Consider the following 13,183-nt stretch of genomic DNA (forward strand, 5'->3'; position numbering starts at 1 on the left):
CAGGAGGGGGCAAACAAAATAGTAAATTGTGCTACCCAAAACCAGCAGTGTGATCTTGGGGTACTCTGATGGGCCATAAAATGGTGTCTTGAAGCATTATGTAGCCTTCAGCTACCCACCTCCAGAATATAATTAGAATAGTCAGTGTTTTGGCCTCTTCCTGTAAAAGAAGATATTCTGTGTAACATGCAATTGGTATAGTCGCCCTTCCCCAGAGAAGGAAAACTTTTCTTCATTTTCATTTTAGATGCAGTGAGCTAGTCAAATTTAGGAAATAAAGATTGCTGTGGATTTGATTTATCCAGTATTTAGATTTATGGGCTGACAAAAGACTCAAGGTGATGTACTAAGGTAAAATAACATAAAAGATACAATATAAACCTTTTCACCTTAGTATAGCAGTGTAAGTTGACCCAGGTGATCAGTGTTAAGAAGCTTCAGGTCTCCTTTCTGTCAATTTTTGGAATTTTCATGTTGCTGTGAAAAATCCTTTCATGACGGAAAGAATCATAGGCTCTTTCCTTAAAAATCCAAAGCTGCCGTGGAAACCTTATAAAGCAAAAGCTGCTGTGCTTAAAAACAGTCAATAAATTATTGTAAAGCTCGATCTCCAAGGAGCCCCAAGTGTAACTGAGATTATCAGATTAGTTGCATTGTTGCCAAAGAAAACTTGATGAACCATTCCAGGTAGTTACCAGGAGTAGAGTTCAATTTGAGGCAGTATTTTACCTTTACTTCCAGCTGAGTGACAATGTGAGGCAGGGGTGAATTCCATGCCCTTTTTTTTTTTATGAATGGAAGAATCTGTTCTTTTGAATCCCATTCTCTATTGTAGCACTGTGAATGTGGAGTCCTCCATGGGGGTGGGGGGATATCTTGGCATCTTACAGGTAGCCCACATTTAGCAACTGCCTTGTTTAGCAAGCATTCACAATCACAATAGTGATGAAAAAGTAACTTTGTGGCCAATTCTTGCATTTACAACCTTCACAGGTCTGTAAAGCAAAGGAAAGCAACCGCTTTGCTTAACAACTTTTTGCCTGTCTCAGTTGTGGTCACTAAACAAGAACTACCTGTATTTGATATCTCCTTGCTGTGGGAAGACCCCTTCCCTCCAGTCTTTCCAATATGCCACATCAATGGTCAGCTTTTATCTATTATTGGTTAACCTTATTGTTTTGTATATTTCTGCTGTTATCTGGATGCTGTGCTGTTTGGCTTCCCATGTAAAATAGCCTGAGCATTCATTCATTCATTTTACTTTTTACTTTTATCTAAGTGAAGGATAGCATTCTGGGGCCATAGTCCATAAAAAGTCAGCCATGTTTTAGTCCCAGTGAAATTAACAAGAAAATTTAGATGGAACTATTTTGTATCCCATTAATTTTCAAAGAAATTTGATTGTGATTAATTTTGTATTGAGATTTTAGTACAAAAACAAATGTTAGCAATGCTACATCATGTCTTTATGCATACAGAAGAACTTCCTTTTAACTGTTGGTTGCATGCCTTTTTAAGGAAGTGATGCCAATTTATAATAGTCTGTCCAATTTACTGGTCCTGAACTCATTTTGAATCCAAATATTCCAGATCTGCATGGGCACAGAAGTTAGAAGTTCCAATACCTAAACCTTCTTTGCATCCAGTAGCATCTTGTTCACCCAGAGTTGTGTTTTACTGGCAAAGTGGATAAGATATTCGCTCAGAGTCTTAAATGGTGTTAATCACTTTTTTAAACATATCTTTGAAAGACAGTGTGAATATGATAAAATAAGACTTCTTCAGAAATTTGATGAGTGCAAACAGATGACAAGTGACAGTGATATTTTCAGTACACACTAAGGAAGCTGGTTTCTTAAGACTCTTGTGCCTCCCTTGACATTTTAATGCGATATGTGATAAATCCTATTCCCACCCTCCCTTCACACACAAACTATGTTCTGGAAGTAACTTTTCCAAAAGTTACAATGTGAACACACACACCGTGATTCACGTTGGTTGCTGAGAGTGAAGGAAATTGGTCTGAACTCATTTACTACTACTACTACTACTATTATTATTATTCATGGTGGTAGTGGTAGTGGAATTTTACTCATTCACCATAAAATTGATCCTGGCTACCAGCTTTTTTCCAATGAGTAATACTTGTGGTAATTGCTGAGACATGGGATTTTACTGGAAGATTGATGTCTGAATTGGATCCAACAATATTTATTCCTCACCTCTTTCAACACAATATACTGTATGTCATAGGAAACTCTGGCTTTGCTGGCTAGAAATGTATTTATATTGATACCTAAGAACTCCATAAATGCGTAAGTTTACCCTTGAAAAGCAGATGCTGGTATTTATCCTTGTACCCTGTAAGTGTGCATTGACTATTACTGGAGAGAGTGTTGAAGCTACAGATGGTAATATATAGGGTATCCCCCAAGTGAAATTAATGAGATTTAAGTTAGCCAATAATGCCCAATTCCACTAATTTCAGCTGGTCTATTTTAAGTATGATAAAGTTCAGATCTAATCCCCAAAACTGAATTATTGGGTTCATACACTTTGTAAAATTAGATTTGTTTAAAATGCAGTTTTCAGTAGCATAGTATTAGTTTGTTGCTGCAAAATCAATAAATGGTTTTGTGGCTCCTTAAAGATGAGGATCTTAGAATGCATTCTAAAATGTAAAACAATTAAAATAGTTTTTTTCCCCTTTCCCCATTTCCAAAACAAAAATAATAACTGTTTGTTCTGGCAAAATAATTCACAAATATCCCTAGAGATTTCACAAATCAAGATTTGAACTAGGAAGTAATAATTAAGGAACGGTAGAAAACATTTCGAATCTGAAACATTTTTAAGTTTGAAACACCCTTAAATCTGATACTCAGAATGCACCCAGACTGGTTGGAACCATATTGGAAGACCCACCTTGGGCATGAAAGCCGGCTGGGTGACCTTGGGCCAGTCCCTCTCTCTCAGCCCAACTCACCTCACAGAGTTGTTGCTGTGGGGAAAATAGGAGGAGGAAGGAGTATTAGGTATGTTTGCCGCCTTGAGTTATTTATAAAAATAATAAAGGCAGGATAGAAAGAAAAAGAAAGAAAGAGACATCTAAGTGCGGAACAGCTGTTTGGAGTACAGATTTAAAATAATTTGCACACTTCTAATATTGACTGAGATGCTTCTATAGTGATTTTTAAGGTTCATCTTCCAGGCTAAGGACTGTGAAAATGAACCTTCTTAGTATATATAATATTTGAACCATTTGTCTATTTCTTTGAGAAGGGGTTGTTCACGTAAACGAAAACAATATAGACGCAACTGGAAACTGTGAAAAAGCCTTTCTCTGAAGTGGCTGTTCCAGGTGAAAGTCTTAAAAACCTCAGAACCCTCCAGCTGTATGGATCAATTCCCAGAATTCTTGGCAATGCCAATTCTGGCTGGGGAATTCTGGGAGAGAGCTCAGATTGGGGAGGTTGTTTTAAGAAATCTTTGCCATGAGAGTTGCTTCACTGTATACAGATAGACAGACAGAAACTTTATTTTGGCCATTGACCATAACATTGTATACAGTATTTACAACCCTGAACTTTCAAATGCATAGCCTCTTCAAAGCTGTAGTCCAAGATGGCAACTGTTGAACTCAGGCTAGTACATATGTCCCACAGGTGGGGAATTCCAGAGAGGGAGGTAGAATAAAACTGAAATCAGGGGAGAGCCCGCAGCAATCCAGCAGTTCAAACTTCTGGCACAGAGGGGGGAAAATGGAATTGAAATTGATGGTCAAAGTCTTCCCCCAGATGATGGGTTCAGACTGCTACCAGCAATGATCCATCCATCCTTGACAGCTTGCTGGATATCTAAGGAAAATTTTAAGGTATCCTGATTGCAATCTTCTAGTTCACTCACTGTCTATTTTGCAGAGCACATGTAATAAGTAGAACCAAATTAGATAAAGAGTATCTGGAGAAGACAGATCCTCAATGTCCAAAAAGACAACTAAAGGTTAGATGCTTTGATAAAAAGGCCTGCATCTCTGAGGTTTTTACCTTCATAGATAAAAATAAAGGTTCTGTTGTAGGAAGTCTTAAGCTAAAGGGGAACCCTAATACTATAAATCTAACAATCCAGGGAAAGCAGAGCAGAGGAATAAAGAGAAAGTCGCTTGCTTGAGACATATACTTACAATGACTCTAGGATTCAACTGGATAAGTGGTGAAAGAACTGATGCTTCTGGAGCTACATCTCCAACAGAAGAGAGAGCAGGAGAGTCAAAGGGGCTATGAATGTGTGTGAGAAAAACCCCAATCCCCCAATCCCCCAAAATAGTGCCTGACTGCATTTGGATGTGGTACCACCCATCATCCCTATATAATTTATTTTATTTATTTTTTTATTTTCTATCTCACCTTTGTTTTTATAAATAACTCAAGGCAGCAAACATACCTAATACTCCTTCTTCCTCCTGTTTTCCCCACAACAACAACCCTGTGAGGTGGGTTGGGCTGAGAGAGAGGGACTGGCCCAAGGTCGCCCAGCCGGCTTTCGTGCCTAAGGCAGCACTAGAACTCTCATACCACACCTGATTGGCTCTTGGGCTGAGAGAGAGGGACTGGCCCAAGGTCACCCAGCCGGCTTTCATGTCTGAGGCGGGACTAGAACTCTCATACCACACCTGATTGGCTCTTGGGCTGAGAGAGAATGAGTGGCCCAAGGTCACCCAGCTGGCTTTCATGCCTAAGGCGGGACTAGAACGCTCCTACTACGCCTGATTGGCTCTTGGGCTGAGAGAGAGGGACTGGCCAAGGTCACCCAGCTGGCTTTCATGCCCAAGGCGGGACTAGAACTCTCCTACCACGCCTGATTGGCTCTTGGGCTGAGAGAGAGGGACTGGCCCAAGGTCGCCCAGCCGGCTTTCGTGCCTAAGGCAGCACTAGAACTCTCAGTCTCCTGGTTTCTAGCCTGGTGCCTTAACCATCATATTTAATCCCCATCGTATTTATCTTGAAGGGAATGCACTGCATATTTTAGCAGGATACTTTGGATGTCCACTCCTGTCATCTCTGCCAGTGTGATCAATGGTAAAAAAAAAAAAAAGTCAAAAGTTTCTAGTTGACACCAGATTGTTTGTAGACGATCCCCAAGAGCGGCCTTTAGTTAATACTAAAGCTCTTCAGAATTTTGGCCAGATATTCTTCCCAAATAATCTCCCCTTGGTTGTTGAGGCTTTGCTCAACTTACTCAGTTTGTATTATGCAGGGATCTTCACAGAAATTGTAACAAGATAAAACAGGATATATAGCCATCAAGATTCCAGGCTTCTGGAATTTGCCAACATCTATCTCTTTTGTTTCCAAAGGCTTAAGATCGTGACGATGATGATGATGATGATGATGATGATACTGTACATAAAGACACTGATTTTTAATGGCTGTTTTCTTTATTTTTTAAATTTTACTATTAAAAATACCTCTAACCTTATCTTCTGCTTCATATTGGTTGCTATCCCTTTAATTATTGTGGGCTTTTGCCACTTTTGTTTTATTTTTATGAAACTTGATTTTATCTAGAAAATTATATAGCATCTTAGAGATCTGCAGTTCATGAAATGTGACAGAAAATTACATTCATGAACACAACCAAAGCATTGCTATTATGACAGCAAAATCAGCAATTCAGATTACTGAATTACTTTTGAATGGCTATACTATAAGATATCAATGTTTTGACCAGCCAGTAACACCCAAAATTAGCATTTTTTTCAGGGTAAAACTTTGAAAAGAGTGCCTATTTTACATCCTCATGACTTTACCCACAATTAATTAGAATATTTATTTAGTCATCGAATTTGTATGCCTTTAGTTTCCTTATGACTCATGGCAGTTGACAGCAGTAAAATCATCAACAATGCATATTCAGTAAATAATCTAAGCAATAGAGCATCCAAAAAATATAAGAATCACAATAATAATCATACCTTAGGCTTCCTCTCATAACAGATTTGTCGTAATATAGCAGTCACAGAACAGTAACAACTCACCATTCAGTAAGACATTCAAATCCAAAGGCTTTCAGGTATTGTTCAGTGTCAACATATTCTCAGAAGGCCATCACAGTGATGGCCAATCTATTTACAGTATCAGTTCTGTAACAGAACAATGGTGCCTTCTTGACTTCGTGACCCCTCTCCCCCCAAATGTGGGATTATTAGAAACATTTCCCATGACGTATGTACAAAGACAGGTGGGTTCCATAGAAGAAAGAACTTTATTGTGCTTTATAAATCAAAAACACCACTTTGAATAGTATTAGAAGCTTATCAGACCAAATGCAAGGCCTTGAGTACTGATGGAATGTGCATCTGGCCATTAACACCTATCAACCATCATGTTGACACATTTTGTTCTAGTTGTAGCTTCCAGGAACTAATCAGAGGCAGCCCCATGTAAAACATATTGTAGTAGTCTATACATATACAATAAAATTACGGGTAACTGTTGCAAAGTTTTTAGTGGGAACGATACTTTAATAAAGCTTCATACTTTATTGATTTTGCTAAGTAGTTTGTTTGTTTATTTATTTATTTATCAAATTTTGCCAATGCCCATCTCCCCCCAAGAGAGGAACTGTTCATGGAAGATCTTTTTTTTTTTTACTAAAAAATTGTTCTAGATACAATATTTGTCTGTTCTGATGCATTGGTATCATTTTAAGAGGACTGGGAATATTTTTGTGTGAGAATGGGAACGGTTGTATTGTTGTTGTTTTAATCGTATGGCATAGCAGTTTGGTGTTCATGCTGCTTTTTCTTCCTGGGAAATCCTCGTGAGGTCCAGCAGCCAGATGTGTAGAGTATTTAGCTGGGACAAGTCACGTTGCCCGGGTGCACCATGAGGAGGCTAGTCTACATTGCACCGAGTATTGCAATGACTTCCTGTCTACCAAATAAAAGCAAAATAGTTGCAGGATTTACAAGTGGAGGTGAAAACATGACAGTTCACATTTTAAGCTTCACACAGGTGATTTGGTCCATTCTAGCTTTCTTCAGCTAACTCAGGTGAGAGGAACCATAGCCCAGAAGCCCATATACAGTATAAGTCTTCCGTCTGATACCCTTGGTTGCTTCTTGGTTCCAGCGCTCAATGAGATGTGTAAAATGAGACTATTTGATTGTGAATGATGGCTCTAAAAGTTTATAAGCTACTTAAGTAGACATTTATAGTACCTAGGAGCTCAGTCAGCTGACATATTTTCAAAGCAAAACTCTGAAAGTGCTCCACATACTTGAGAGATGGTATGTAGGAATGGACTTAAAGGGAGAGCTACGTGGATGGCTGGCAGATGTAGGCTATTATTATTATTAAAATTTATATGCTGCTCAACTTCCAGTGACTCTGGATGGTTTCGTCTAAGAAGCCAATAAAAAATTAGAGAAAACAGACAGCCTGTTTGGTTGATTGAAAGGAAGAAGTTTCCTTAACAAGGATTGTACAATGGAAATAGATGTTCCACATCTCTTATGCTTACTAGTTAATTCATGGTTCTCTTTTTATGATCCTTGTTTAGGCAAATCAGTGGAAGATCTTTAAAAATGTAAAATTAGTTCCTATCCTTCTACTGAAATTCGAATTTTATGGATCTGTTGTTACGGTAATGTTCAGGACAGCTCCAATAATTTTTAAATAAAGATTGGTTATAATCACCAGATGCAGTTCAAGAACTGGAACATTAAGTCACACAGACCGGCTTTGTCCTTTTATTTTCATATTTGTGACTGATATCCACAGAATTATTCACATGTTTTTCGAAAGACCATTGCGTGTCAATTATGTATATACTCTTCTTGGCCATATCCCCTGTATTTGGAATCAAAGAAAAGAGTGGGGGAATGACCACAAATAAGAGATGGCAAAAATAATTCATTATGCAATATTGGAAGGATAAATCTATAGTAAGTTTGCAGAAATGGATTGTTGGATATGCATTGTTTGGCAACATTTGATTTTTTTCCCCCCAACTAAAGAGGAAGGTACAGACTTTTGAACAGTTTGGCCCATTTGTGGAGGGCAGAAGTTGTTTTGCTAATGATATAAATGTAGCTATCTTTTTTTAAAACTAGCTTGTATGTACTTAGATTCTTTTAACTCTGTGGGCCAATGCAAAGATGCTAACCTAAAATATGGCAGTTAGATTTGTTGTTGTTGTTTATTCGTTTAGTCGCTTCCGACTCTTCGTGACTTCATGGACCAGCCCACCCAGAGCTTCCTGTCGGTCGTCAACACCCCCAGCTCCCTCAGGGACGATTCCGTCACCTCTAGAATATCATCCATCCACCTTGCCCTTGGTTGGCCCCTCTTCCTTTTGCCCTCCACTCTCCCTAGCATCAGCATCTTCTCCAGGGTGTCCTGTCTTCTCATTATGTGGCCAAAGTATTTCAGTTTTGCCTTTAATATCATTCCCTCAAGTGAGCAGTCTGGCTTTATTTCCTGGAGGATGGACTGGTTTGATCTTCTTGCAGTCCAAGGCACTCTCAGAATTTTCCTCCAACACCACAGTTCAAAAGCATCGATCTTCCTTCTCTCAGCCTTCCTTATGGTCCAGCTCTCGCAGCCATATGTTACTACGGGGAACACCATTGCTTTAACTATGCGGACCTTTGTTGTCAGTGTGATGTCTCTGCTCTTAACTATTTTATCGAGATTTGTCATTGCTCTTCTTCCAAGGATTAAGCGTCTTCTGATTTCCTGACTGCAGTCAGCATCTGCAGTAATCTTCGCACCTAGGAATACAAAGTCTTTCACTGCTTCTACATTTTCTCCCTCTATTTGCCAGTTATCAATCAAGCTGGTGGCCATAATCTTGGTTTTTTTGAGGTTTAGCTGCAAACCAGCTTTTGCACTTTCTTCTTTCACCTTCATCATAAGGCTCCTCAGTTCCTCTTCGCTTTCAGCCATCAAAGTGGTATCATCTGCATATCTGAGATTGTTAATGTTTCTTCCAGAGATTTTAACTCCAGCCTTGGATTCCTCAAGGCCAGCTTGTCGCATGGCAGTTAGATTGGAATCTCTAAATAGACATGATTTTGCCATGTCTCCATTGCATGTCCTAAGTGGAAATTTATTTCTCCATCTAGGCGTTTTAGCATTGCAAATGTTGATGTATATAAATAGTTGAACATCAACTATAATTGCATTATTATATACAGAAATAATAGTTGGACATAGTATTAGTATTAATGATTTTGGTTTCCTGGTCTGGACTACCTCAAAGGGCTGACATTTAGACAAGGAAAGGAAATAAAAGTTCAGAGCCCATTCAGAGCTCCATCTACTGCTCCTAGTAGTCAATAGGTTGACACTGAGAAACCTCACACATGCAAGTTGAATCTCAGCTGATTATTCTGCAGAACCCCTGACAAGAGAGTTAAGATGCAGTGATTTGTCAAAAAGAATTAGTTATTAAGTAGATGAAAACAGGTGAAAGAAGATTGGAGGGACAAGGACTGGGCTGGGCTGATAGTATTGCAAAATGTTTAATCAAAATCATTAATGGATATTTTCTAAAGCTAGGGTAGGCAACATGGGATCCAAAGGTGTCAAAGTATCCATTGTGGACCTAAATTGTTGGAGGTTGAAGCATTGTGTGTGTGCATTGGATCTTTCCTGCCTGAGCAATGTTGATGAAGCAGATTTTATAACAGAGAAGATATTTATTGGCAGGAAATACATTTTAGAGCAGGGTTCCCCAAAGTGGTCAGTATCAACCTCCAAGGGTCAATGGAACTATCCAAGTGGTAAATGTTGTTGTTATTATCCATATTACTATTAGTTAAAATAGTATTTATTAAATTATTTTCATATAATAAATGATTGGTAGTCAATGAACAATCTGAAACTTCATGAAGGGATCGATGAGCAGAAGAGTTTGGGGACACCTCTTCTAGAGATAGGAAAAGTCTAGCACCTAGTTAGCTACATCCTACCCAAAGGAGAGTCCAACAACATGTGCTAGGTGTCTATGTGCCTAGGAAGAAAGGCAGAAGGAAGTAATTTGAGATTAGCTGTCTCTTGGATAAACAGCTGGCAAAGTGATAGACAATCCTTAGCAATCTATCTACACTCTGATCAGTTGGTCATGAAGTGCTGAAGAGTCAATACCATTGGATTTGGATCTCTAACACTACGTCCTTCAAGGTAGATGTCCTGACTTAAGCAAAAAACCATGCTGAGACAAGGAATTCGTCTCTAGTGTTTTATTTAACTGCTATAGTGGACAGAAAATCCTACCAAACTGAAGGAGCGTGGGAAACCCAGACAGATAAAACTCAAGGCGGGTCTGCTCTGAGCTGCTCTGAAGGACAGTTCAAAGCCTCTAAACTATGCATGCATTTTCCCTCCTGAATAGGGGCCCCCTCCTGCTCACTATCCGTACTCATGACAGTAGGCCTGGTCAAGAAACAGATGCCTTAAGGATTCTGGGAATGCTATTTTATTGTTGTAGGGTATAATAATAGAATATTGACAGCCAGCCAGAGTTTCCACTTGCCCCCTCTTGTACCAAACATCATCAAAGTGGGGTCATTTTGTTTTTCACACTTTTCCCTTTCCTAGGGCTCAGTTGTTGTTTCCCTCCCTTAATGGCTTCTGCATTCCTTCATCAAGATTATTTCCAAATTTACTCTAAAAACATAAACCACACCATGCCCGAACTCATTTAAAATAAAAATAATTTTAAAAATTAAAAACGGACCAAACCTCGCAATGTTATCCACTCTTGTGCAATATTAGCCATCTCATGTAGAAGCTCATGAGAATTTGGGATGAGGGTGTTGAAATTTTATCAGGTTTTGTAATCTGGTGAGATTTTGAATACTTTGAAGGGGAAGAGCATGGTAATGGAAAAGGTTGTCAATTCCTTGTTGATTTTTAGTCCTATCAAATCAGAAATAGAGCAGGAGTTGTGACATGAAGTTAAGTTCATTCAGTATTAATATAAAAGAATGCAGTATAATAATGAATGTATTTTTCTAAACAATGCATAAATTATCCCAAGGAGAAGATGTCACCAGAGTCAGTAGAGCTACATTTTCAGTCCTTTCTTCTTGAGCTGTGGCATAATATAGATACATTAAAGTTCCCAGAGGTTTAATAAACCTATTTTACTGCTTAAGGTTTTTTTTTAAGGGTGAGGGAGGGAAATGGACCATTGAAAATTACTGTGTTGCTGCTGAATTTGGCAGTGTTATCCTAAAAAGCTTTAAGAATCACAAAAATGGATTTGGGGTCTCATGAAGGCTATCAGATGCCCAGCACATTGTAGAATAAGCATGTAGTCATACTGTAACAGACCCATAACCCATAACAGAAAAATAATTCTGCATTATGTGACTGGGCCAGGAGGCCCCATTGCAGGCAGAGTTTGGTAACCATTTTCTTCGTTTTTGGAATTCCTCTCAGTGTGTGTGTGTGCGTGCGTGTGCGTGTGTGTATGTATATGTGTGTGTGTGTGTATATATATAATTTTTTTCCCCCATCCTTCTAGGTGAGTGGTTTCCAAACATTCTAAATGAGGGTAAATTTGAGAGATTTTACTTCTTCTTGGCCTCATTAATGATCATGAACACTTTGGGCTTCTGGACCGTTTCACACAAGTAAGTCCTTGAATATTCAGCTCTTGGCATCTTAGAGTTTTGTAAAACAAGTCTGCCTAGTAAGTTGAAGAAATATCCACCTATAGCTACTTTAAGTAATTCCTGTGCAGATAACAGCCAGTAAACCTGATCCATGCTTCTGATAGGATGTTTGAGGAGCAAAAGTTAGAGTTTCATACAAATGCACTCTAAATTTCCTTCAGCAACACACAACCTCATCTCACTCTGGGTGACTAGTCTGTCTCTCTTGCCTGGGATAGGTTTCTGAATGGTCTTCCATGATTCAGAAGCTGCTGAATCTGATGGTGTGGGGATCATGGCATTGCTTGGCTTTTTGGAATGTAGCTTTCTCAAGCCAGGGTAGTTTTATCAGAAATGGTGCTTACCCAAAGAAAGTTTGGAGAACATGAAGTTATCCAGGCTGGGTGTTGATGGGTGACTCCATCTCCCTCTCTTAAACTTTTTCTGGATATGCAACTTTATCCTTCAGCTTGATGAATCTGACCATATGTTCCTGACAGCCAGAGTGAACCATTGTTTTGATTTAGCAACTCTCCCTTTCTCTCTCATTTTTTTCTTATATCAGACTTTGAGGACATGAAACATATCCACATATTTTATAGCACTGCAAAAGAGGTGTAATTTATTTTTGCTTTGCAGATATAATAATCTGCAGCAAGACTATGATGAAGGATTCAGAGGGAGCCTTCTTCAGGAGCAACTTTTACAGCATGAGAAATCACTTAAATTTTATGATAGCATCCTGGATTGTCCCTCTCCTTTGTCCCCGATGGAAAGTCTCCTGTGAACTTATACTCTGAAAATGACTGGCTGAGAACTTGGTCTACTCTGTCTTCATATTATTGCCTGTCAGATTTTAATGATGTGTTCCTTTCTTTGTTTATGGATTGACTTAGCATTAGTGGATTGTAGTTTATCTTTTTCATGTCTGCTTCTCTCTGGAAAATTATCTCTATAAGTTCAGGACCTACATCTGAATGATTCTAAATCCATACATCTCACTCTTTTTCCTATTAATGAGAGCTTCATGGGTGACAGAGCCTTTTAATAAGGCAAGTTGACTCTTTCTAAAGTCATATTCCATATGTAGTAGCTACCAGATCTGGACTGCAACAATTCAGATGATGGCATCAAAGAGTTACAGTTTTCTGTATATCTCTTTCCTGCCATCTAGTGGTCATCCAGATTTTTGCAGGCCAGATCTGGTAGCCCTGTATGTAGAGATACATCTATCTCCAAAAGGTGATCTTCCAAAGGGAAAGTTGTACAGCGGGAGTTATAAGAAACTATATTAGATCCAAAGTCATTTTAGAATGAACTAATAAAGTTTCTTTTAACTCCCACTTTGTTTTTTCTTACAACTTTCCCTTTGGAGGACAATTTTTTGAGATAGACGTAGCACTTAATGAAAAGAGAAGACAGTTACTTCTGGAATCCTTGAGAAGAAGCAGGAGGCTCCTATTCTGTTAGAGACAGCCCCCTTGTATACGCTCCATCAGACTGGAGGGTATTAAT

General features: G+C 38.8%; 1 protein-coding gene across 1 annotated transcript in view; it reads left to right on the top strand.

Annotated features, from left to right (window-relative positions):
• The window catches only part of SLC15A5 (solute carrier family 15 member 5), a 52,849-nt gene extending 40,087 nt beyond the window's left edge, over positions 1 to 12,762 (top strand). Inside the window, exons 8-9 of the mRNA XM_063308822.1 lie at positions 11,539 to 11,647; positions 12,308 to 12,762. Coding sequence (XP_063164892.1) covers positions 11,539 to 11,647; positions 12,308 to 12,455 — 257 coding nt within the window. The 3' untranslated portion in view covers positions 12,456 to 12,762. The remainder of the gene's footprint in view (positions 1 to 11,538; positions 11,648 to 12,307) is intronic.
• Positions 12,763 to 13,183: the final 421 nt, after the last annotated feature.

The sequence above is a fragment of the Candoia aspera genome, chromosome 7, assembly GCF_035149785.1.
Source record: "Candoia aspera isolate rCanAsp1 chromosome 7, rCanAsp1.hap2, whole genome shotgun sequence".
Taxonomy (NCBI): Eukaryota; Metazoa; Chordata; class Lepidosauria; order Squamata; family Boidae; genus Candoia; species Candoia aspera.